General features: G+C 42.2%; 1 protein-coding gene across 4 annotated transcripts in view; it reads left to right on the top strand.

The window, feature by feature from the left end:
• Positions 1-27,113, top strand: part of LOC142160089 (uncharacterized) — a 122,090-nt gene that overhangs the window by 78,627 nt on the left and 16,350 nt on the right. For 2 of the 4 annotated variants that reach the window (XM_075215022.1, XM_075215020.1), the window contains exons 3-5: positions 26,422-26,607; positions 26,687-26,810; positions 26,923-27,020. In XM_075215022.1, the coding sequence (XP_075071123.1) occupies positions 26,422-26,607; positions 26,687-26,810; positions 26,923-27,020 (408 nt within the window). Of the gene's footprint in view, positions 1-9,442; positions 9,599-26,421; positions 26,608-26,686; positions 26,811-26,922; positions 27,021-27,113 lie in introns of those variants that run through there. The other 2 variants (XM_075215021.1, XM_075215023.1) reach the window with 2 other exon arrangements.

Below are 27,113 nucleotides of genomic sequence, written 5' to 3'. Positions count from 1 at the left end.
TGACCAAACCAGCAGCTGTGGTCTGATATCAGCAGGCTCTTGTGATGTGACCAAACCAGCTAGCTGTGGTCTGATATCAGCAGGCTCTTGTGATGTGACCAAACCAGCAGCTGTGGTCTGATATCAGCAGGCTCTTGTGATGTGACCAAACCAGCAGCTGTGGTCTGATATCAGCAGGCTCTTGTGATGTGACCAAACCAGCTAGCTGTGGTCTGATATCAGCAGGCTCTTGTGATGTGACCAAACCAGCAGCTGTGGTCTGATATCAGCAGGCTCTTGTGATGTGACCAAACCAGCAGCTGTGGTCTGATATCAGCAGGCTCTTGTGATGTGACCAAACCAGCTAGCTGTGGTCTGATATCAGCAGGCTCTTGTGATGTGACCAAACCAGCAGCTGTGGTCTGATATCAGCAGGCTCTTGTGATGTGACCAAACCAGCTAGCTGTGGTCTGATATCAGCAGGCTCTTGAGATGTGACCAAACCAGCAGCTGTGGTCTGATATCAGCAGGCTCTTGTGATGTGACCAAACCAGCAGCTGTGGTCTGATATCAGCAGGCTCTTGTGATGTGACCAAACCAGCTAGCTGTGGTCTGATATCAGCAGGCTCTTGTGATGTGACCAAACCAGCAGCTGTGGTCTGATATCAGCAGGCTCTTGTGATGTGACCCAACCAGCAGCTGTGGTCTGATATCAGCAGGCTCTTGTGATGTGACCAAACCAGCAGCCGTGGTCTGATATCAGCAGGCTCTTGTGATGTGACCAAACCAGCAGCCGTGGTCTGATATCAGCAGGCTCTTGTGATGTGACCAAACCAGCAGCTGTGGTCTGATATCAGCAGGCTCTTGTGATGTGACCAAACCAGCAGCTGTGGTCTGATATCAGCAGGCTCTTGTGATGTGACCAAACCAGCAGCTGTGGTCTGATATCAGCAGGCTCTTGTGATGTGACCAAACCAGCTAGCTGTGGTCTGATATCAGCAGGCTCTTGTGATGTGACCCAACCAGCAACTGTGGTCTGATATCAGCAGGCTCTTGTGATGTGACCAAACCAGCAGCTGTGGTCTGATATCAGCAGGCTCTTGTGATGTGACCAAACCAGCAGCTGTGGTCTGATATCAGCAGGCTCTTGTGATGTGACCAAACCAGCAGCTGTGGTCTGATATCAGCAGGCTCTTGTGATGTGACCAAACCAGCTAGCTGTGGTCTGATATCAGAAGGCTCTTGTGATGTGACCCAACCAGCAGCTGTGGTCTGATATCAGCAGGCTCTTGTGATGTGACCCAACCAGCTAGCTGTAACAGTACAGATACAGTAATAGTACAGATACAGTAACAGTACAGGTACAGATACAGTAACAGTACAGGTACAGATACAGTAACAGTACAGATACAGTAATAGTACAGTAACAGTACAGATACAGTAACAGTACAGATACAGTAATAGTACAGTAACAGTACAGATACAGACACAGTACAGATACAGTAATAGTACAGATACAGACACAGTACAGATACAGTAATAGTACAGATACAGTAATAGTACAGATACAGTAATAGTACAGTAACAGTACAGATACAGACACAGTACAGATACAGTAATAGTACAGATACAGTACAGATACAGTAATAGTACAGATACAGTAACAGTACAGATACAGATATAGTACAGTTACAGTAATAGTACAGTTACAGTAATAGTACAGATACAGATACAGTAATAGTACAGATACAGTAATAGTACAGTAATAGTACAGATACAGTACAGATACAGTAATAGTACAGATACAGTAATAGTACAGTAACAGTACAGATACAGTAACAGTACAGATACAGTAATAGTACAGATACAGTAATAGTACAGATACAGTAATAGTACAGTAACAGTACAGATACAGTAATAGTACAGTTACAGTAATAGTACAGTTACAGTAATAGTACAGTTACAGTACAGATACAGTAATAGTACAGATACAGATACAGTAATAGTACAGATACAGTAATAGTACAGTAACAGTACAGATACAGTAATAGTACAGATACAGTACAGATACAGTAATAGTACAGTAACAGTACAGATACAGTAATAGTACAGATACAGTAACAGTACAGATACAGTAATAGTACAGATACAATACAGATACAGTATTAGTACAGATACAGTAACAGTACAGATACAGTACAGATACAGTACAGATACAGTAATAGTACAGATACAGTAACAGTACAGATACAGTAACAGTACAGATACAGTACAGTAATAGTACAGATACAGTAACAGTACAGATACAGTAACAGTACAGATACAGTAACAGTACAGATACAGATACAGTAACAGATACAGTAATAGTACAGATACAGTAACAGTACAGATACAGTAACAGTACAGATACAGTAACAGCACAGATAAAGTAATAGTACAGATACAGTAACAGTACAGATACATACAGTACAGATACAGTAACAGCAAAGATACAGTAATAGTACAGATACAGTAACAGTACAGATACAGTAACAGTACAGATACAGTACAGATACAGTAACAGCACAGATACAGTAACAGTACAGATACAGTAACAGTACAGATACAGTACAGATACAATAACAGCACAGATACAGTAATAGTACAGATACAGTAACAGATACATACAGTACAGATACAGTAACAGTACAGATACAGATACAGTACAGATACAGTAATAGTACAGATACAGTAACAGCACAGATACAGTAATAGTACAGATACAGAAACAGTACAGATACAGAAACAGTACAGATACAGTAATAGTACAGATACAGTAACAGTACAGATACAGTAATAGTACAGTAACAGTACAGATACAGTAATAGTACAGATACAGATACACTACAGATACAATAACAGCACAGATACAGTAACAGATACAGATACAGTAATAGTACAGATACAGTAACAGTACAGATACAGTAATAGTACAGATACAGTAACAGTACAGATACAGTAACAGTACAGATACAGTAACAGTACAGATACAGTAATAGTACAGATACAGTAACAGTACAGATACAGTAATAGTACAGATACAGTAATAGTACAGTAACAGTACAGATACACTACAGATACAATAACAGCACAGATACAGTAATAGTACAGATACAGTAACAGCACAGATACAGTAATAGTACAGATACAGAAACAGTACAGATACAGTAATAGTACAGATACAGTAATAGTACAGATACAGTAACAGCACAGATACAGTAATAGTACAGATACAGAAACAGTACAGATACAGTAATAGTACAGATACAGTAACAGTACAGATACAGTAATAGTACAGATACAGTAACAGTACAGATACAGTAATAGTACAGATACAGTAACAGTACAGATACAGTAATAGTACAGACACAGTAACAGTACAGATACAGTAATAGTACAGATACAGATACACTACAGATACAATAACAGCACAGATACAGTAACAGATACAGATACAGTAATAGTACAGATACAGTAATAGTACAGATACAGTAACAGTACAGATACAGTAATAGTACAGATACAGTAACAGTACAGATACAGTACAGATACAGTAATAGTACAGATACAGTAACAGTACAGATACAGTACAGATACAGTACAGATACAGTAATAGTACAGATACAGTACAGATACAGTAACAGTACAGATACAGTAATAGTACAGATACAGTAACAGTACAGATACAGTAACAGTACAGATACAGTAATAGTACAGATACAGTAACAGTACAGATACAGTAATAGTACAGATACAGTAACAGTACAGATACAGTAACAGTACAGATACAGTAATAGTACAGATACAGTAACAGTACAGATACAGTAACAGTACAGATACAGTAATAATATTGTAGGATGACATGTAACATATATCTGTAACTACCATCATGTGACTGTCTGGTAGGAGACCTGTATAACACAGAGAGCTGTGGTAATAACCATATAACAGACCACCCACAGGACACCAGCTGATCACACAGAGAGGTCCTGAGCTCTGAGCACAGTTATCATACAGTTACCTCCATACTGCAGACATCATTCATCTACAGTATTATATCCCCTGTCACCCGGATGATGCCATCTGACTTCCGGTATGTGCGGGTCACCCGACTTCCGGTCTGTGCGCTCCATCTGACTTCCTGAGTATGCGTTTCACGCTCTCTTCTACGCGTTCCAAAGGCCGGAAGTGTTGTCTATACTGACGTTTCCGGGTGTCCTATGAGGTGGAGGAGTCTGAGCGGAGACATCATTGTGTCTGGCGGCCGGTAATAAAATTATTATTATTATTATACAAGTATGGTGTATACTAGTTGTTGTTATTATACAGATGGAGCAGTCTCTGGTGTCCTGTTATTACAGTACAGGTGGAGCAGTCTCTGGTGTCCTGTTATTATAGTACAGGTGGAGCAGTCTCTGGTGTCCTGTTATTATAGTACAGGTGGAGCAGGCTCTGGTGTCCTGTTATTATAGTACAGGTGGAGCAGTCTCTGGTGTCCTGTTATTATAGTACAGGTGGAGCAGTCTCTGGTGTCCTGTTATTATAGTACAGGTGGAGCAGTCTCTGGTGTCCTGTTATTATAGTACAGGTGGAGCAGTCTCTGGTGTCCTGTTATTATAGTACAGGTGGAGCAGACTCTGGTGTCCTGTTATTATAGTACAGGTGGGGCAGTCTCTGGTGTCCTGTTATTATAGTACAGGTGGAGCAGGCTCTGGTGTCCTGTTATTATAGTACAGGTGGAGCAGTCTCTGGTGTCCTGTTATTATAGTACAGGTGGAGCAGTCTCTGGTGTCCTGTTATTATAGTACAGGTGGAGCAGACTCTGGTGTCCTGTTATTACAGTACAGGTGGAGCAGTCTCTGGTGTCCTGTTATTATAGTACAGGTGGAGCAGTCTCTGGTGTCCTGTTATTATAGTACAGGTGGAGCAGGCTCTGGTGTCCTGTTATTATAGTACAGGTGGAGCAGTCTCTGGTGTCCTGTTATTATAGTACAGGTGGAGCAGTCTCTGGTGTCCTGTTATTATAGTACAGGTGGAGCAGTCTCTGGTGTCCTGTTATTATAGTACAGGTGGAGCAGTCTCTGGTGTCCTGTTATTATAGTACAGGTGGAGCAGACTCTGGTGTCCTGTTATTATAGTACAGGTGGGGCAGTCTCTGGTGTCCTGTTATTATAGTACAGGTGGAGCAGTCTCTGGTGTCCTGTTATTATAGTACAGGTGGAGCAGACTCTGGTGTCCTGTTATTATAGTACAGGTGGAGCAGTCTCTGGTGTCCTGTTATTATAGTACAGGTGGAGCAGTCTCTGGTGTCCTGTTATTATAGTACAGGTGGAGCAGTCTCTGGTGTCCTGTTATTATAGTACAGGTGGGGCAGACTCTGGTGTCCTGTTATTATAGTACAGGTGGAGCAGTCTCTGGTGTCCTGTTATTATAGTACAGGTGGAGCAGACTCTGGTGTCCTGTTATTATAGTACAGGTGGAGCAGTCTCTGGTGTCCTGTTATTATAGTACAGGTGGAGCAGTCTCTGGTGTCCTGTTATTATAGTACAGGTGGAGCAGACTCTGGTGCCCTGGTATTATAGTACAGGTGGAGCAGTCTCTGGTGTCCTGTTATTATAGTACAGGTGGAGCAGTCTCTGGTGTCCTGTTATTATAGTACAGGTGGAGCAGTCTCTGGTGTCCTGTTATTATAGTACAGGTGGAGCAGTCTCTGGTGTCCTGTTATTATAGTACAGGTGGAGCAGACTCTGGTGTCCTGTTATTATAGTACAGGTGGAGCAGTCTCTGGTGTCCTGTTATTATAGTACAGGTGGAGCAGTCTCTGGTGTCCTGTTATTATAGTACAGGTGGAGCAGGCTCTGGTGTCCTGTTATTATAGTACAGGTGGAGCAGGCTCTGGTGTCCTGGTATTATAGTACAGGTGGGGCAGACTCTGGTGTCCTGTTATTATAGTACAGGTGGAGCAGTCTCTGGTGTCCTGTTATTATAGTACAGGTGGAGCAGACTCTGGTGTCCTGTTATTATAGTACAGGTGGAGCAGTCTCTGGTGTCCTGTTATTATAGTACAGGTGGAGCAGTCTCTGGTGTCCTGTTATTATAGTACAGGTGGAGCAGTCTCTGGTGTCCTGTTATTATAGTACAGGTGGAGCAGTCTCTGGTGTCCTGTTATTATAGTACAGGTGGAGCAGACTCTGGTGTCCTGTTATTATAGTACAGGTGGAGCAGTCTCTGGTGTCCTGTTATTATAGTACAGGTGGAGCAGACTGGTGTCCTGTTATTATAGTACAGGTGGAGCAGTCTCTGGTGTCCTGTTATTATAGTACAGGTGGAGCAGGCTCTGGTGTCCTGTTATTATAGTACAGGTGGAGCAGTCTCTGGTGTCCTGTTATTATAGTACAGGTGGGGCAGTCTCTGGTGTCCTGTTATTATAGTACAGGTGGAGCAGACTGTGGTGTCCTGTTATTATAGTACAGGTGGAGCAGACTCTGGTGTCCTGTTATTATAGTACAGGTGGAGCAGTCTCTGGTGTCCTGTTATTATAGTACAGGTGGAGCAGTCTCTGGTGTCCTGTTATTATAGTACAGGTGGAGCAGTCTCTGGTGTCCTGTTATTATAGTACAGGTGGAGCAGTCTCTGGTGTCCTGTTATTATAGTACAGGTGGGGCAGTCTCTGGTGTCCTGTTATTATAGTACAGGTGGAGCAGACTGTGGTGTCCTGTTATTATAGTACAGGTGGAGCAGACTCTGGTGTCCTGTTATTATAGTACAGGTGGAGCAGTCTCTGGTGTCCTGTTATTATAGTACAGGTGGGGCAGTCTCTGGTGTCCTGTTATTATAGTACAGGTGGAGCAGACTGTGGTGTCCTGTTATTATAGTACAGGTGGAGCAGTCTCTGGTGTCCTGTTATTATAGTACAGGAGGAGCAGGCTCTGGTGTCCTGTTATTATAGTACAGGTGGAGCAGTCTCTGGTGCCCTGTTATTATAGTACAGGTGGAGCAGTCTGTGGTGTCCTGTTATTATAGTACAGGTAGAGCAGTCTCTGGTGTCCTGTTATTATAGTACAGGTGTAGCAGACTCTGGTGTCCTGTTATTATAGTACAGGTGGAGCAGTCTCTGGTGTCCTGTTATTATAGTACAGGTGGAGCAGTCTCTGGTGTCCTGTTATTATAGTACAGGTGGAGCAGTCTCTGGTGTCCTGTTATTATAGTACAGATGGAGCAGTCTCTGGTGTCCTGTTATTATAGTACAGGTGGAGCAGTCTCTGGTGTCATGTTATTATAGTACAGGTGGAGCAGACTCTGGTGTCCTGTTATTATAGTACATGTGGAGCAGACTCTGGTGTCCTGTTATTATAGTACAGGTGGAGCAGACTCTGGTGTCCTGTTATTATAGTACAGGTGGAGCAGTCTCTGGTGTCCTGTTATTATAGTACAGGTGGAGCAGTCTCTGGTGTCCTGTTATTATAGTACAGGTGGAGCAGTCTCTGGTGTCCTGTTATTATAGTACAGGTGGAGCAGACTCTGGTGTCCTGTTATTATAGTACAGGTGGAGCAGTCTCTGGTGTCCTGTTATTATAGTACAGGTGGAGCAGTCTCTGGTGTCCTGTTATTATAGTACAGGTGGAGCAGACTCTGGTGTCCTGTTATTATAGTACAGGTGGAGCAGTCTCTGGTGTCCTGTTATTATAGTACAGGTGGAGCAGTCTCTGGTGTCCTGTTATTATAGTACAGGTGGAGCAGGCTCTGGTGTCCTGTTATTACAGTACAGGTGGAGCAGACTCTGGTGTCCTGTTATTATAGTACAGGTGGAGCAGTCTCTGGTGTCCTGTTATTATAGTACAGGTGGAGCAGTCTCTGGTGTCCTGTTATTATAGTACAGGTGGAGCAGTCTCTGGTGTCCTGTTATTATAGTACAGGTGGAGCAGTCTCTGGTGTCCTGTTATTATAGTACAGGTAGAGCAGGCGCTGCTGTCCTGTTATTATAGTACAGGTGGAGCAGTCTCTGGTGTCCTGTTATTATAGTACAGGTGGAGCAGGCGCTGCTGTCCTGTTATTATAGTACAGGTGGAGCAGGCTCTGGTGTCCTGTTATTATAGTACAGGTGGAGCAGGCGCTGCTGTCCTGTTATTATAGTACAGGTGGAGCAGGCTATGGTGTCCTATTATAGTACAGGTGGAGCAGACTGGTGTCCTGTTATTATAGTACAGGTGGAGCAGACTGGTGTCCTGTTATTATAGTACAGGTGGAGCAGGCTCTGGTGTCCTGTTATTATAGTACAGGTGGAGCAGGCTCTGGTGTCCTGTTATTATAGTACAGGTGGAGCAGTCTCTGGTGTCCTGTTATTATAGTACAGGTGGAGCAGACTTTGGTTGTCCTGTTATTATAGTAAAGGTGGAGCAGTATATGGTGTCCTGTTATTATAGTACAGGTGGAGCAGACTCTGGTTTCCTGTTATTATAGTACAGGTGGAGAACGCTCTGGAGTCCTGTTATTATAGTACAGGTGGAGCAGACACTGGTGTCCTGTTATTATAGTACAGGTGGAGCAGACACTGGTGTCCTGTTATTATAGTACAGGTGGAGCAGGCTCTGGTGTCCTGTTATTATAGTACAGGTGGAGCAGTCTCTGGTGTCCTGTTATTATAGTACAGGAGGAGCAGTCTCTGGTGTCCTGTTATTATAGTACAGGTGGAGCAGACTCTGGTGTCCTGTTATTATAGTACAGGTGGAGCAGACTCTGGTGTCCTGTTATTATAGTACAGGTATTAAATACATTTTTTTCTCAGTTTTTGGAATGAGATTAAAACCAAGACAGAAACGTCCCTAATTATTGGATATCTAACAGATTTCATATTGATCATATTGTATCAAAGTGGAATCTGGGAGGACAATACTCCTGGTCAGAGGTAACAGTGGTTTAACCTTAAGCGATACAGCATTGTCTGATGGTCACTGAGCAGGTTTATGTAGCTGAATCAGAGGAACTTATAACAATCACTGACCAGGGCTATATGGCTGGGGAAAGAGATCAATTGATGTTAGTACCACCCTTTATGTGTCTCCCCCTTCCCTTTAGGTTGTTAGCTCTCATGAGCAGGGCCCTCTTTCCTTGTGTGCTCCTTCTACTGTTCCTTCACCCTCTGTACCTCTTGGCTGCTTCTCTAGCCCTGTTTTCTTAAGCTTCGGCCTTCTTCTCGCTGATTTCTACCATCCCTTTCACTATCTGTCAGATATAATCTGATTTGCTTTACCCTGTCACCTGTGTTTGTATATATTTGTATCATGTTGTGTCTTGGTTCTGTTTTCTGTATATGTAATGTACAGCACTGCGGACCCTTTGTGGCGCCTTATAAGTCAAAGATAATAATAACAATTCCTTTTATGTTTGTTTATGATTAATATGTTTATTCCTAGATAATTTGAGCTGTGAGGATCAGGAGAGTCTTTATTAGACGTCATCTGAGGGTATGAAACATCCTGTGTAAGTTACTGATTTACTGAGGATGGACAAGGACAGAAGTCACATGACTGAGAGGATATTAAATCTCACCCTGGAGATCATCTGTCTGCTGACTGGAGAGGTGAGTAACCCTGTGACATCACTGTTATCTGTAGTAATATAACAGGATATGACTGGAGAGGTGAGGGGGTCTGTGACATCACTGTTATCTGTAGTAATATAACAGGGATATGACTGGAGAGGTGAGGGAGTCTGTGACATCACTGTTATCTGTAGTAATATAACAGGATATGACTGGAGAGGTGAGGGAGTCTGTGACATCACTGTTATCTGTAGTAATATAACAGGGATATGACTGGAGAGGTGAGGGAGTCTGTGACATCACTGTTATCTGTAGTAATATAACAGGATATGACTGGAGAGGTGAGGGAGTCTGTGACATCACTGTTATCTGTAGTAATATAACAGGATATGACTGGAGAGGTGAGGGAGTCTGTGACATCACTGTTATCTGTAGTAATATAACAGGATATGACTGGAGAGGTGAGGGAGTCTGTGACATCACTGTTATCTGTAGTAATATAACAGGATATGACTGGAGAGGTGAGGGAGTCTGTGACATCACTGTTATCTGTAGTAATATAACAGGGATATGACTGGAGAGGTGAGGGAGTCTGTGACATCACTGTTATCTGTAGTAATATAACAGGGTATGACTGGAGAGGTGAGGGAGTCTGTGACATCACTGTTATCTGTAGTAATATAACAGGATATGACTGGAGAGGTGAGGGAGTCTGTGACATCACTGTTATCTGTAGTAATATAACAGGATATGGCTGGAGAGGTGAGGAGTCTGTGACATCACTGTTATCTGTAGTAATATAACAGGATATGGCTGGAGAGGTGAGGGAGTCTGTGACATCACTGTTATCTGTAGTAATATAACAGGATATGACTGGAGAGGTGAGTAACCCTGTGATATCACTGTTATCTGTAGTAATATAACAGGATATGACTGGAGAGGTGAGTAACCCTGTGATATCACTGTTATCTGTAGTAATATAACAGGATATGACGGGAGAGGTGAGGGAGTCTGTGACATCACTGTTATCTGTAGTAATATAACAGGATATGACTGGAGAGGTGAGGGAGTCTGTGACATCACTGTTATCTGTAGTAATATAACAGGATATGACTGGAGAGGTGAGGGAGTCTGTGACATCACTGTTATCTGTAGTAATATAACAGGATATGACTGGAGAGGTGAGGGAGTCTGTGACATCACTGTTATCTGTAGTAATATAACAGGGATATGACTGGAGAGGTGAGGGAGTCTGTGACATCACTGTTATCTGTAGTAATATAACAGGATATGACTGGAGAGGTGAGGGAGTCTGTGACATCACTGTTATCTGTAGTAATATAACAGGATATGACTGGAGAGGTGAGGGAGTCTGTGACATCACTGTTATCTGTAGTAATATAACAGGATATGACTGGAGAGGTGAGTAACCCTGTGATATCACTGTTATCTGTAGTAATATAACAGGATATGACTGGAGAGGTGAGGGAGTCTGTGACATCACTGTTATCTGTAGTAATATAACAGGGATATGACTGGAGAGGTGAGGGAGTCTGTGATATCACTGTTATCTGTAGTAATATAACAGGATATGACGGGAGAGGTGAGGGAGTCTGTGACATCACTGTTATCTGTAGTAATATAACAGGATATGACTGGAGAGGTGAGGGAGTCTGTGACATCACTGTTATCTGTAGTAATATAACAGGGATATGACAGGAGAGGTGAGGGAGTCTGTGACATCACTGTTATCTGTAGTAATATAACAGGATATGACTGGAGAGGTGAGGGAGTCTGTGACATCACTGTTATCTGTAGTAATATAACAGGATATGACTGGAGAGGTGAGGGAGTCTGTGATATCACTGTTATCTGTAGTAATATAACAGGATATGACTGGAGAGGTGAGGAGTCTGTGACATCACTGTTATCTGTAGTAATATAACAGGATATGACTGGAGAGGTGAGGGAGTCTGTGACATCACTGTTATCTGTAGTAATATAACAGGATATGACTGGAGTGGTGAGGGAGTCTGTGACATCACTGTTATCTGTAGTAATATAACAGGATATGACTGGAGAGGTGAGGGAGTCTGTGATATCACTGTTATCTGTAGTAATATAACAGGATATGACTGGAGAGGTGAGGGAGTCTGTGATATCACTGTTATCTGTAGTAATATAACAGGATATGACTGGAGAGGTGAGGGAGTCTGTGACATCACTGTTATCTGTAGTAATATAACAGGATATGACTGGAGAGGTGAGGGAGTCTGTGATATCACTGTTATCTGTAGTAATATAACAGGATATGACTGGAGAGGTGAGGGAGTCTGTGACATCACTGTTATCTGTAGTAATATAACAGGATATGACTGGAGAGGTGAGGGAGTCTGTGATATCACTGTTATCTGTAGTAATATAACAGGATATGACTGGAGAGGTGAGGGAGTCTGTGACATCACTGTTATCTGTAGTAATATAACAGGGATATGACTGGAGAGGTGAGGGAGTCTGTGATATCACTGTTATCTGTAGTAATATAACAGGATATGACTGGAGAGGTGAGGGAGTCTGTGATATCACTGTTATCTGTAGTAATATAACAGGATATGACTGGAGAGGTGAGGGAGTCTGTGACATCACTGGTATCTGTAGTAATATAACAGGGATATGACTGGAGAGGTGAGGGAGTCTGTGACATCACTGTTATCTGTAGTAATATAACAGGGATATGACTGGAGAGGTGAGGGAGTCTGTGACATCACTATTATCTGTAGTAATATAACAGGATATGACTGGAGAGGTGAGGGAGTCTGTGACATCACTGTTATCTGTAGTAATATAACAGGGATATGACTGGAGAGGTGAGGGAGTCTGTGACATCACTGTTATCTGTAGTAATATAACAGGGATATGACTGGAGAGGTGAGGGAGTCTGTGACATCACTGTTATCTGTAGTAATATAACAGGGATATGACTGGAGAGGTGAGGGAGTCTGTGACATCACTATTATCTGTAGTAATATAACAGGATATGACTGGAGAGGTGAGGGAGTCTGTGACATCACTGTTATCTGTAGTAATATAACAGGATATGACTGGAGAGGTGAGGGAGTCTGTGACATCACTGTTATCTGTAGTAATATAACAGGATATGACTGGAGAGGTGAGGGAGTCTGTGACATCACTGTTATCTGTAGTAATATAACAGGATATGACTGGAGAGGTGAGGGAGTCTGTGACATCACTGTTATCTGTAGTAATATAACAGGGATATGACTGGAGAGGTGAGGGAGTCTGTGACATCACTGTTATCTGTAGTAATATAACAGGGATATGACTGGAGAGGTGAGAGAGTCTGTGACATCACTGTTATCTGTAGTAATATAACAGGGATATGACTGGAGAGGTGAGGGAGTCTGTGACATCACTGTTATCTGTAGTAATATAACAGGATATGACTGGAGAGGTGAGGGAGTCTGTGACATCACTGTTATCTGTAGTAATATAACAGGATATGACTGGAGAGGTGAGGGAGTCTGTGACATCACTGTTATCTGTAGTAATATAACAGGATATGACTGGAGAGGTGAGGGAGTCTGTGACATCACTGTTATCTGTAGTAATATAACAGGATATGACTGGAGAGGTGAGGGAGTCTGTGACATCACTGTTATCTGTAGTAATATAACAGGATATGACTGGAGAGGTGAGGGAGTCTGTGACATCACTGTTATCTGTAGTAATATAACAGGATATGACTGGAGAGGTGAGAGAGTCTGTGACATCACTGTTATCTGTAGTAATATAACAGGATATGACTGGAGAGGTGAGAGAGTCTGTGACATCACTGTTATCTGTAGTAATATAACACTATATGACTGGAGAGGTGAGGGAGTCTGTGACATCACTGTTATCTGTAGTAATATAACAGGATATGACTGGAGAGGTGAGGGAGTCTGTGACATCACTGTTATCTGTAGTAATATAACAGGATATGACTGGAGAGGTGAGGGAGTCTGTGACATCACTGTTATCTGTAGTAATATAACAGGATATGACTGGAGAGGTGAGGGAGTCTGTGACATCACTGTTATCTGTAGTAATATAACAGGGATATGACTGGAGAGGTGAGGGAGTCTGTGACATCACTGTTATCTGTAGTAATATAACAGGATATGACTGGAGAGGTGAGGGAGTCTGTGACATCACTGTTATCTGTAGTAATATAACAGGATATGACTGGAGAGGTGAGGGAGTCTGTGACATCACTGTTATCTGTAGTAATATAACAGGGATATGACTGGAGAGGTGAGGGAGTCTGTGACATCACTGTTATCTGTAGTAATATAACAGGGATATGACTGGAGAGGTGAGAGAGTCTGTGACATCACTGTTATCTGTAGTAATATAACAGGATATGACTGGAGAGGTGAGAGAGTCTGTGACATCACTGTTATCTGTAGTAATATAACAGGGATATGACTGGAGAGGTGAGGGAGTCTGTGACATCACTATTATCTGTAGTAATATAACAGGATATGACTGGAGAGGTGAGGGAGTCTGTGACATCACTGTTATCTGTAGTAATATAACAGGATATGACCGGAGAGGTGAGGGAGTCTGTGACATCACTGTTATCTGTAGTAATATAACAGGATATGACTGGAGAGGTGAGGGAGTCTGTGACATCACTGTTATCTGTAGTAATATAACAGGATATGACTGGAGAGGTGAGGGAGTCTGTGACATCACTATTATCTGTAGTAATATAACAGGATATGACTGGAGAGGTGAGAGAGTCTGTGACATCACTGTTATCTGTAGTAATATAACAGGATATGACCGGAGAGGTGAGGGAGTCTGTGACATCACTGTTATCTGTAGTAATATAACAGGATATGACTGGAGAGGTGAGGGAGTCTGTGACATCACTGTTATCTGTAGTAATATAACAGGGATATGACTGGAGAGGTGAGGGAGTCTGTGACATCACTATTATCTGTAGTAATATAACAGGAATATGACTGGGGAGGTGAGGGAGTCTGTGACATCACTGTTATCTGTAGTAATATAACAGGATATGACTGGAGAGGTGAGGAGTCTGTGACATCACTATTATCTGTAGTAATATAACAGGATATGACTGGAGAGGTGAGGGAGTCTGTGACATCACTGTTATCTGTAGTAATATAACAGGGATATGACTGGAGAGGTGAGGGAGTCTGTGATATCACTGTTATCTGTAGTAATATAACAGGGATATGACTGGAGAGGTGAGGGAGTCTGTGACATCACTATTATCTGTAGTAATATAACAGGAATATGACTGGGGAGGTGAGGGAGTCTGTGACATCACTGTTATCTGTAGTAATATAACAGGGATATGACTGGAGAGGTGAGGGAGTCTGTGACATCACTGTTATCTGTAGTAATATAACAGGATATGACTGGAGAGGTGAGGGAGTCTGTGACATCACTGTTATCTGTAGTAATATAACAGGATATGACTGGAGAGGTGAGGGAATCTATGATATCACTGTTATCTGTAGTAATATAACAGGGATATGACTGGAGAGGTGAGGGAGTCTATGATATCACTGTTATCTGTAGTAATATAACAGGATATGACTGGAGAGGTGAGGGAGTCTGTGACATCACTGTTATCTGTAGTAATATAACAGGATATGACTGGAGAGGTGAGGGAGTCTGTGACATCACTGTTATCTGTAGTAATATAACAGGATATGACTGGAGAGGTGAGGGAGTCTGTGACATCACTGTTATCTGTAGTAATATAACAGGGATATGACTGGGGAGGTGAGGGAGTCTGTGACATCACTGTTATCTGTAGTAATATAACAGGATATGACTGGAGAGGTGAGGGAGTCTGTGACATCACTGTTATCTGTAGTAATATAACAGGGATATGACTGGAGAGGTGAGGGAGTCTCTGACATCACTGTTATCTGTAGTAATATAACAGGGATATGACTGGAGAGGTGAGGGAGTCTGTGACATCACTGTTATCTGTAGTAATATAACAGGATATGACCGGAGAGGTGAGGGAGTCTGTGACATCACTGTTATCTGTAGTAATATAACAGGATATGACTGGAGAGGTGAGGGAATCTATGATATCACTGTTATCTGTAGTAATATAACAGGATATGACTGGAGAGGTGAGGGAGTCTGTGACATCACTGTTATCTGTAGTAATATAACAGGATATGACTGGAGAGGTGAGGGAGTCTGTGACATCACTGTTATCTGTAGTAATATAACAGGGATATGACTGGAGAGGTGAGGGAGTCTCTGACATCACTGTTATCTGTAGTAATATAACAGGGATATGACTGGAGAGGTGAGGGAGTCTGTGACATCACTGTTATCTGTAGTAATATAACAGGATATGACCGGAGAGGTGAGGGAGTCTGTGACATCACTGTTATCTGTAGTAATATAACAGGATATGACCGGAGAGGTGAGGGAGTCTGTGACATCACTGTTATCTGTAGTAATATAACAGGATATGACTGGAGAGGTGAGGGAGTCTGTGACATCACTGTTATCTGTAGTAATATAACAGGATATGACTGGAGAGGTGAGGGAGTCTGTGATATCACTGTTATCTGTAGTAATATAACAGGATATGACTGGAGAGGTGAGGGAGTCTGTGACATCACTATTATCTGTAGTAATATAACAGGATATGACCGGAGAGGTGAGGGAGTCTGTGACATCACTGTTATCTGTAGTAATATAACAGGATATGACCGGAGAGGTGAGGGAGTCTGTGACATCACTGTTATCTGTAGTAATATAACAGGATATGACTGGAGAGGTGAGGGAGTCTGTGACATCACTGTTATCTGTAGTAATATAACAGGATATGACTGGAGAGGTGAGGGAGTCTGTGATATCACTGTTATCTGTAGTAATATAACAGGATATGACTGGAGAGGTGAGGGAGTCTGTGACATCACTGTTATCTGTAGTAATATAACAGGGATATGACCGGAGAGGTGAGGGAGTCTGTGACATCACTGTTATCTGTAGTAATATAACAGGATATGACTGGAGAGGTGAGGGAGTCTGTGACATCACTGTTATCTGTAGTAATATAACAGGATATGACTGGAGAGGTGAGGGAGTCTGTGACATCACTGTTATCTGTAGTAATATAACAGGGATATGACTGGAGAGGTGAGGGAGTCTGTGACATCACTGTTATCTGTAGTAATATAACAGGATGTGACTGGAGAGGTGAGGGAGTCTGTGACATCACTGTTATCTGTAGTAATATAACAGGATATGACTGGAGAGGTGAGGGAGTCTGTGACATCACTGTTACCTGTAGTAATATAACAGGATATGACTGGAGAGGTGAGGGAGTCTGTGACATCACTGTTATCTGTAGTAATATAACAGGGATATGACTGGAGAGGTGAGGGAGTCTCTGACATCACTGTTATCTGTAGTAATATAACAGGGATATGACTGGAGAGGTGAGGGAGTCTATGATATCACTGTTATCTGTAGTAATATAACAGGATATGACTGGAGAGGTGAGGGAGTCTGTGACATCACTGTTATCTGTAGTAATATAACAGGATATGACTGGAGAGGTGAGGGAGTCTGTGACATCACTGTTATCTGTAGTAATATAACAGGGATATGACTGGGGAGGTGAGGGAGTCTGTGACATCACTGTTATCTGTAGTAATATAACAGGATATGACTGGAGAGGTGAGGGAGTCTGTGACATCACTGTTATCTGTAGTAATATAACAGGATATGACTGGAGAGGTGAGGGAGTCTGTGACATCACTGTTATCTGTAGTAATATAACAGGGATATGACTGCAGAGGTGAGGGAGTCTGTGACATCACTGTTATCTGTAGTAATATAACAGGGATATGACTGGAGAGATGAGGGAGTCTCTGACATCACTGTTATCTGTAGTAACATAACAGGGATATGACTGGAGAGGTGAGGGAGTCTGTGACATCACTGTTATCTGTAGTAATATAACAGGATATGACTGGAGAGGTGAGTAACCCTGTGACATCACTGTTATCTGTAGTAATATAACAGGATATGACCGGAGAGGTGAGGGAGTCTGTGACATCACTGTTATCTGTAGTAATATAACAGGATATGACTGGAGAGGTGAGGGAGTCTGTGACATCACTGTTATCTGTAGTAATATAACAGGATATGACTGGAGAGGTGAGGGAGTCTGTGACATCACTGTTATCTGTAGTAATATAACAGGATATGACTGGAGAGGTGAGGGAGTCTGTGACATCACTGTTATCTGTAGTAATATAACAGGGATATGACTGGAGAGGTGAGGGAGTCTGTGACATCACTGTTATCTGTAGTAATATAACAGGATATGACTGGAGAGGTGAGGGAGTCTGTGACATCACTGTTATCTGTAGTAATATAACAGGATATGACTGGAGAGGTGAGGGAGTCTGTGACATCACTGTTATCTGTAGTAATATAACAGGGGTATGACTGGAGAGGTGAGGGAGTCTGTGACATCACTGTTATCTGTAGTAATATAACAGGGATATGACTGGGGAGGTGAGGGAGTCTGTGACATCACTGTTATCTGTAGTAATATAACAGGATATGACTGGAGAGGTGAGGGAGTCTGTGACATCACTGTTATCTGTAGTAATATAACAGAATATGACTGGAGAGGTGAGTAACCCTGTGACATCACTGTTATCTGTAGTAATATAACAGGGATATGACTGGAGAGATGAGGGAGTCTCTGACATCACTGTTATCTGTAGTAATATAACAGGATATGACCGGAGAGGTGAGGGAGTCTGTGACATCACTGTTATCAGGAGATTATCAGGGGGGGGACAGGAGAGTGTTGAAGGTGGCGAAGAGGCGGCGGGGGTTGGAGGACTGGGAGGAGATGAGGGATTTAAAGAAAGATTGTTTGGCTAGAGAGAGGGCGGAGCTATAGGAAGAGAGGATGAACTTAAAATGGAGAAAATCAGCCAGGGAGCGGGATTTTCTCCAGTATCGTTCAGCCGTGCAGGAGCATTTTTGGAGGAAGCGGGTAAATTTGGAGTGCCAGGGTTGGGGTTTGGAGCGACGGGGGTTGACAGAGTGGGCCGGGGCGATGGCTATGACTGGAAAGGTGAGGGAGTCTGTGACAACGCTCTCAACTCTCCCTTCCAAGTGTTGCAGGAGGTCCCTGTGAGAGGGATTGTCCGCCAGATCCATCGCGGTTTGGTCTGAGGATGGGTAATCCAGAGGCAGGTCAGCAAGCCAAGGACTGGTACACTTGCAGTAGCGAGGATCAAAAGCAGTATGCAGAAGGGAAGTCCAATAACAAGCCGGGAACTGGTACACAGGCGGTAGTACAGTACAAAATCAGGATCCGAAAGAGAGTGATCAAATTCAAGCAAGGACTGGTGCACGAGGAGCTAATAGGCAGAGAAGCAAACTAAGGGAAAAGCACAAGAAAGCTCAGATTCTGCAGCATAATGGAGTCAGACTTGTGTGGAAACCTAATTCTCTGACAGTGTCAGAGTGAGTTTTATATACTCTGCAGCTTTGAATATGCCTCCACCCAGCCACAATCATATGACCACCCAACGCAGGAAGTACTGACCTTTACACAGATGCAGAGTGAATCAGCGGCACAGGAATGTGGAGTAGGTAACTTTTGTGACAACCCATTTGGCCTGGATGTTCCCATACGGGAGAACACCCATGGCCCGACCAGCTGGCCAATGCAGGAGACCCCCACTTGTAACCAAAGCCTAAATAGTCTTTTAGGAGCTACTGGGGAAAATGTTGGGTTAGCAAACAGTTGTGTAAGAGGGGAGATTAATGAGGAGATGTCTATTTGCTCCTGTAGTTGCTTCATCATGCCAAATTATGGTTAATTGTTGGGTGCTATAAAGTGGGCAGTGTGGAAAGCCATGGCAAAACTTTTGCGATTCCACTATTACTACCCACTGATTGTTCTCCCTTGTCAACTCCAGAATCCTGCCTAGCATGACAGTATCATAGTAGGTGGTGAAATGAGGGAGTTGGATACCTCCTAGATGCATTCTCCTGTATAGGATGTCACCACTCTCAAGTCTCTTCTATGAACTATTTGCGGGTGTGTGTATAGGTACGTGTGTGTGTAGGTACGTGTGTGTAGGTACGTGTGTGTAGGTACGTGTGTGTAGGTACGTGTGTGTATAAGTATGTGTGTATAGGTATGGGTGTATGTGTGTATAGGTATGTGTGTGTATAGGTATGTGTGTGTAGTTGTATGTGTGTATAGGTATGTGTGTATGTGTGTATAGGTATGTGTGTATAGGTGTATGTGTGTGTATAGGTGTATGTGTGTGTATAGGTGTATGTGTGTAGGTGTATATGTGTATAGGTATGTATGTAGGTATGTGTGTATAAGTATGTGTGTATAGGTGTATGTGTGTGTATAGGTATAGGTGTATGTGTGTGTATAGGTGTATGTGTGTGTATAGGTATAGGTGTATGTGTGTGTATAGGTGTATGTGTGTGTATAGGTATGTGTGTATGTGTGTATAGGTATGTGTGTGTAGGTGTATGTGTGTGTAGGTGTATGTGTGTGTAGGTGTATGTGTGTATAGGTGTGTGTGTGTGTGTGTGTGTGTGTGTGTGTGTAGGGGTATGTGTGTGTAGGTATATGTGTGTAGGTATATGTGTGTAGGTGTATGTGTGTATAGGTATGTGTGTGTAGGTGTATGTGTGTATAGGTATGTGTGTATAGGTGTATGTGTGTGTATAGGTATGTGTGTGTAGGTGTATGTGTGTATAGGTATATGTGTGTAGGTGTATGTGTGTATAGGTATATGTGTGTAGGTGTATGTGTGTATAGGTATGTGTGTGTGTAGGTGTGTGTGTGTGTAGGTGTATGTGTGTATAGGTATATGTGTGTAGGTGTATGTGTGTAGGTGTATATGTGTATAGGTATGTGTGTAGGTGTATGTGTGTATAGGTATATGTGTATAGGTGTATGTGTGTATAGGTATATGTGTATAGAGTCTGTAAGAGATATAGTATTTCTGGGAGGATATTCATGTTTATGATGTTGATGCTATTTATCCAGGAAACGGTTTTATTTCTCCACAGTTTTAGCTGATTGCATATGGTTCTTGCGAAGTTGGCATTGACGGTCTGAGACGCATTTTTTTTATGATCACTGTGACTGGATCACTTGTAAATAATGTATTTGTGGCTGGATCATGTAGAAATAATTTATTGCAGAAATGTATTTCAATCAGGTGCAGGCACCAATGTATAATTTGAAATGCACTTATCGTGTTACATTGGGATGTGTTTTGTATGGAAGTGTCATTGTTTGGGTTTGTAACTTTGCTAGAGGGAGTCTGTTTGCTGATAGCAGGAAATGCTAAGTAAGTATTTATGTGAAGTGATAAACATCTGTTTATCATGTATACCCAGCAGGGGGTCGCTGCCTGGCTGTCTGGCATAGCTGCATCTCAGATAATGCAAGCATCAAGTTTTAGCACATAACAGAGTAGTGTAAATATTTTTAGCTTTGCTTTGCATGTAAATCCATGTTTGGGAAACATATTACATCCTGATACTAAAAATATCTCAGACCTCAGGGGGCTGGTTTACCCTGTGAGGCTGTGTCCTAACTGTATAAAAAGAGAGACCTTGTACACTGAAATGTATCATTATTCTGACCCGATCACTGGTACCTTTAATCAGTGTGACTGCAAATATACATCACTTGCTTCAAAGACCTGCTTGAAAACGTCTTTCATGCTGAAAATCCTGTGACCTACAGATTAGACTCAAAATCGAATCCGTTTCCGTCTGTCTGAGGTTTGGACCCAGTTCCCAGCACCACCGCTCTGCCTGCTACCCAGCAGCTCTGACCAGTGTGATAGGTCAGGGGGGGGATCCATCTACAGCACCCTGATCCATAGTAAGCGGTCAGGGGTACCAGCCCAAGTGTACCAGCGAGGGTGAACCCTAGCAGTGACAGTTACCCAGAAGGAACCCGGTACTGGATGCCGGTAAGGAGTCCAGTGGTGGCAGCATTTGTAAGCCCCTCCCACTGCGGCTAGAGGGCGCATTTGGGATAACGAAAGGGAACGGTGGCAAAGTAAGCCCAGCCGGTTCCCAGCAACAACAGACATGGTGGCATAGGTGGTGAATCCTGTCACAATCACCCCATAATACTTAATTTAGGATGGGTGCCATTAGAAAGCAAAAGTGTTTCAGGCCTTTGATGACACCAGGGGGGTGCTGAAGTAGAGAGCAACCGATTTTGAGTAATTGATTTTGAAATTTGAATAATCCCCAAATTTCTGGAACTCGAACACTAGAGGGGGGGATTCAATTGTTCGGCTTGACGGCCGAAAAACTCGCGCTCTAAAACTATTACCGTTAATACGGTAAAATTGCGCTTAAAAACCATTCATACGGTAATTTACTCGCTGAATTTCAGCTCGCAACTCAGGGCGCCGCGAGCTGAAATTCAGCGAGTAATTACCGTATTAACGGTAATAGTTTTAGAACGCGAGTATTTCGGCCGTCAAGCCGAACAATTGAATATCCCCCTTGGTTTGATATTGAAATGATGGGATTTGTAATCACTGCTAGGAGGTCATCTACCAACAGTGCCAATGCTACTTGTCTCCCACCCACATTCCTAAATTATCAGAGTTTGTTCTTATGGCTCTTGACAAGGCCTCTATACACCGTACAGAGATCAATGGTGAAAGTGGGCGTCCTTGTCTGATGCCGTTCATGATTTCAACTGAGTCCGAGAGGTCACTGTTGATTTACTCAGGGCATGGATCTTGTGGTGTCCTGTTTTACCTGTTTCACCAAGCCTCAAATGTCCCAACAGGCCTAACATAAAGTCCCAATGAATTCTGTCCTACGACTTTCCGGTGTCTGTTGACAGCAGCACAGACGGGATAGCAGAGTGTGAAGCCTAAAGGATTAGCTTGGACCACATGGCCAGGAACAAATTCCATCTGTTCTGACTTTGCCGTTTTTGGCAGAATGAGCTCTAGGGATAGATTTATCAGACCTTCTGAAAATAGGAAATGTGTAGTTGTTGCCCGAAATAACCTTCGATCTTCTTCTAGAATGCACTAGATAAATAACACCGGTCAGCACTTGTTTTATTATTTTTTGGGGTAACTTTGTGGTGCTGATTCCGAATATGATATCGCTTTTGCTAGATTGGCTCTAATTTTTGAGATAATTGATACCCCATTGAAAAGCATAAAAATGTAATGGTCAGACAGAGCCTACTGGCAAATCGCATTGAAATTGTGTCAAACACATGAAATTCATAATGGCATTTTATTCTGTATAATAATAAACATAGAAAGCTGATTGGGATAATTACAATTAATGCATAGTTGTGATAAAGCGAGATATTAATATCACCTCAACCAGTCTCTGCCTCGTTTCTCACAGACTGAGAGTGGCAGGAAACTGGTGAGGGGTTTATTGTACCCTGTTGGTTGTCTGTGCCAGACTGTAGTGTTGTTTGTTGCAGGTTATTAGTTAAATATGTTTATTGCTGTTTGGTGAAACCATTTTGTTAAATAAACCAATTTATTATATTTCGGATATTTGCCTGGGTGATTTTGAACCTTGTTAGGCCAGATGTGAGGGTTACATTAAACCCGGTATCATCACATGGGTGATCAGGACAATCTTGGCCATCATGTAGTCCGCCCCATCTGCCTTGATACCTTTCCTCCATCAGCTTTATATCTTGATAAAACCTCTTCCCCTTTTTCTCACTAAAATCACCAACATTATCCAGAAATCTGTGTAAGTGGCTCATGTTAGTACCTACATTTTTTTAAATTTGTGAGCATGTCTTGCACCAGTTCTACATAATTCATCATCATCATCATTTATTTATATAGTGCCACTAATTCCGCAGCGCTGTACAGAGAACTCATTCACATCAGTCCCTGCCCTATTGGAGCTTACAGTCTAAATTCCCTAATATAGACACACTCACACAGACAGAGAGGGGGACAGACAGATAGAGACTAGGGTCAATTTTGATAGCAGCCAATTAATTTTAATAGCAGCCAATTAACCTACCAGTATGTTTTTGGAGTGTGGGAGGAAACCGGAGCACCCGGAGGAAACCCACGCATACACAGGGAGAACATGCAAACTCCATACAGATAAGGCCATGGTCGGGAATTTAACTCATGACCCCAGCGCTGTGAGGCAGAAGTGCTAACCACTAGGCCACTGTGCTGCCCAATTGTCTTTGTGCTAACCCAAGAAGTTCTTGACAACTGAGACATAACTGAACCAAGCAGAAGTTGCAACACCATTTATAAATTTTGTAAAATTAGACTCCTTGGAAAGTTTACGAATTTGAGGGCCATCTAAGATTCCAGCTTTTAGTTTTCCAATACTTATTTAAGGGAACGATCTACAAATGTAGGAATAGACATCAAGGGGAGCGCTCTCCAATTAGCAGACCATATATGCTGCTCCTATTACAAATAGAGTTAATAGATACAATAAAAGAGCACAAAATATAGTCAAGATGTGAAATATCAACAAACTGATCAGGCGAAGAGTAATAAGACAGACCAAATATTACGGGTTAATGTTTAAGCTTTTTGCACAGTATATGTAGTGGAGCAAACGGAAGCCACTATCCAGATACAATCTCACCCTCACAGCCTAACTCTCTATTCTTACCCTTTAAAGAGAAGATGAACCAGGTCCAGAGGCGATGTCCGTCCGATATAGGGTATGCCATAGACCGCTGTAGTTGAATGCTGAAAATCTGCATAATTCGCGGTTTCTAGGACTCGCTGCGGGACTGCACTGGGTAGTTACGATGTCCTTTCTGTCTAGCTGTCTTCATTTCATCCGCTACGGGACTTTATCAAGGATACTGTTCTGGTGAAAGGAGGCTATTTATAGGCTCTTCCCTATTCCACATTATTCAAATAAAATAACTGAGATATCAATATAAGATATGCAAATCCATCAATTGGATTGAGATATATAATTGAAGATTATTAAAACAATGATAATAAAAATCTATGATAAAATGCACAAACGGCAGTTAGATTAATATAAGTAAAATTATAACAAAATAATTATAAAAAGTGACTCAAATCAAAATCTAAGTTGAGTCCATGTAGAGTTCGGTTTTTTAGATTAAATATCCACCTGGATTCTGCCCGTGTACTCCCATGAATTTTAATTGTCTGGGATCCTTATTATGTACATTGAGGAAATGGTCTCACACTCTATGGGTTTTCAATCCGCTTCTAATATTGTATATGTGTTCTGCTATTCTTATGTTTAATTTCCTTTCAGTCATCCCTGCATATTGTAGTCCGCAAGGACATTCTAACACGTAGATGACGCCTTCTGAATTGCACGTAATCCGTTTTTGTATTTTGAAGTTCTTTTCATTTGTATTCGATGTACCCTTCACGATGGGTTTGGTCTGCTTGGGGCCCGTATTTCTGCATGCACTATAATTCAGACAAGAGAAGAAACCTCTATTGCATGTCCTATCCTGATTTTTCATTAGGGGCGTAATGTAATTATTAGTCAAGGTGGTCTTCACGTTCTTAGCTTTCTTATAAACAATGTGGGGTTTATCCGTAATTACTTGATTACAGTCTTCATCCACACGCAAAACATGCCAATGTTTTTGAATAATGGATTTAAACGCCCCTATATTACTGTTGCACTGAGTGATACATTTTATATCTTCCACTTCAGGATGGTCTTTATCTTAGTTCAATACAGTAGTTCTCTCTATTTTTTTTAACTTCTTCCAGGGCCTTGTTGACTTTATTTTCATTGTATTTTTGTTTCAGACATTGATTCTTAAGCATCTCACTTTGTGTATCAAATACTTCTGTATCAGTACAGTTATGTTTTATACGTCTGAACTGACTGCCCGGAATACTGTATATCCATCGACCTAATTGGTTGCTAGAAGGTGGTACAAAATTGTCACAATTCACATCTTTATAGTAAGTTTTGTTTTTAATTCTATTTTCATCTATATAAACAGTTAAATCCAAAAAGGATATATGTGATTGGCTCATTTCAGCCATGAATTCCATAGTTACCTCAATCCTGTTAATATACTAAATAAATTTCTCCAAAAAAAGTGTTACCACCGCACCATGGCTTAGTGGTTAGCACTCCTACCTAACAGTACTGGGGTCATGATTTCGATTCCCGACCATGGCCTATCGGTGTGGAGTTTGTATGTTCTCCCTGTGCTTACGTGGGTTTCCTCCGGGTGCTCCGGTTTCCTCCCACACTCCAAAAACATACTGATAGGTTAATTGGCTGCTATCAAATTGACCATAATCTCTCTCTCTGTCTGTGTGTGTGTATATTAGGGAATTTAGACTGTAAGCCCCAATGGGGGCAGGGGCTGATCTGAGTGCGTTCTCTGTACAGCGCTGCGGAATTAGTGGCGCTATATAAATAACTGATGATGATGATTGCAGCCATTGCTGAATTTTAGGTGTAATGACATTATACAATGAGGGGATGGACTAAATAGACAAGAAGGGATTCATTTACAAATCCTGTCCATGTCCTACCTGTTTCCTATATTCACTCTCTAGTAGAGGGTATATAACGCTTCCCTCACCTGCCACCTTCAGTGTCCGGCCAGCTCCCACTCCCACGTCATCTTGCCGATTGTGCGACTCTGTAAAGCAGGTGATTCATCTGTGTCGGCGGCGGTTATTTGCACACTTAACCCCTAAAAATATCAACAAATAGGTGGATTTTTCATTTACCTTATTATTGATGTCTCTCTTCATAAACAGGATTACACAGTAGTGAAGAAGACTTCTAGGGAGAGTGAGACTCCCAGTAACCATCCCTGTGTGTCAGGAATATTCACCGACAGTCCCATCACGGTGCCTCCTCCTCGCTCTCTAATACATGAGAGGAACAATGACCAGAAGATCCTGGAACTGACCAACAAGATCATTCAGCTGCTGACAGGAGAGGTGACTGCTGGGAATGGGACATTATACAGTAACACCAGGGGATGTGTCTGGGTGATGACTGTATCATTGTGTGTGTCAGGTTCCTATAAGGTGTCAGGATGTCACTGTCTATTTCTCCATGGAGGAATGGGAGTATTTAGAAGAACACAAGGATCTGTACAAGGACGTGATGATGGAGGATCACCAGCCCCTCACATCACTGGGTAAGAGGAGACTTTATTTACAGGGGAGAGAGCTGTTATGAGGCCACCTAGATACACATCATCTGATAATCTCATATAAACAATGTATTCAGTCACTGTGTGTCTCCTACAGATGGATCCAGTAACAGAAATACCCCAGAGAGATGTCCCCGTCCTCTTTATTCACAGGATTGTACAGAGGAAAATCACAGTATCCCACAGGAGTATCAGGTAGATGGGACTTAGGGTCTCACCAAATACCAAAGTGACTTTTCACTATATGAAGATGTAATCAGACATTATTAAAGTGTTATCTTATTGCTT

This window comes from Mixophyes fleayi, chromosome 6 (assembly GCF_038048845.1).
Source record: "Mixophyes fleayi isolate aMixFle1 chromosome 6, aMixFle1.hap1, whole genome shotgun sequence".
Lineage (NCBI taxonomy): Eukaryota > Metazoa > Chordata > Amphibia > Anura > Limnodynastidae > Mixophyes > Mixophyes fleayi.
The sequence above is the reverse complement of the archived record's forward strand: the minus strand, read 5'-3'. Positions and strand labels throughout refer to the sequence as shown.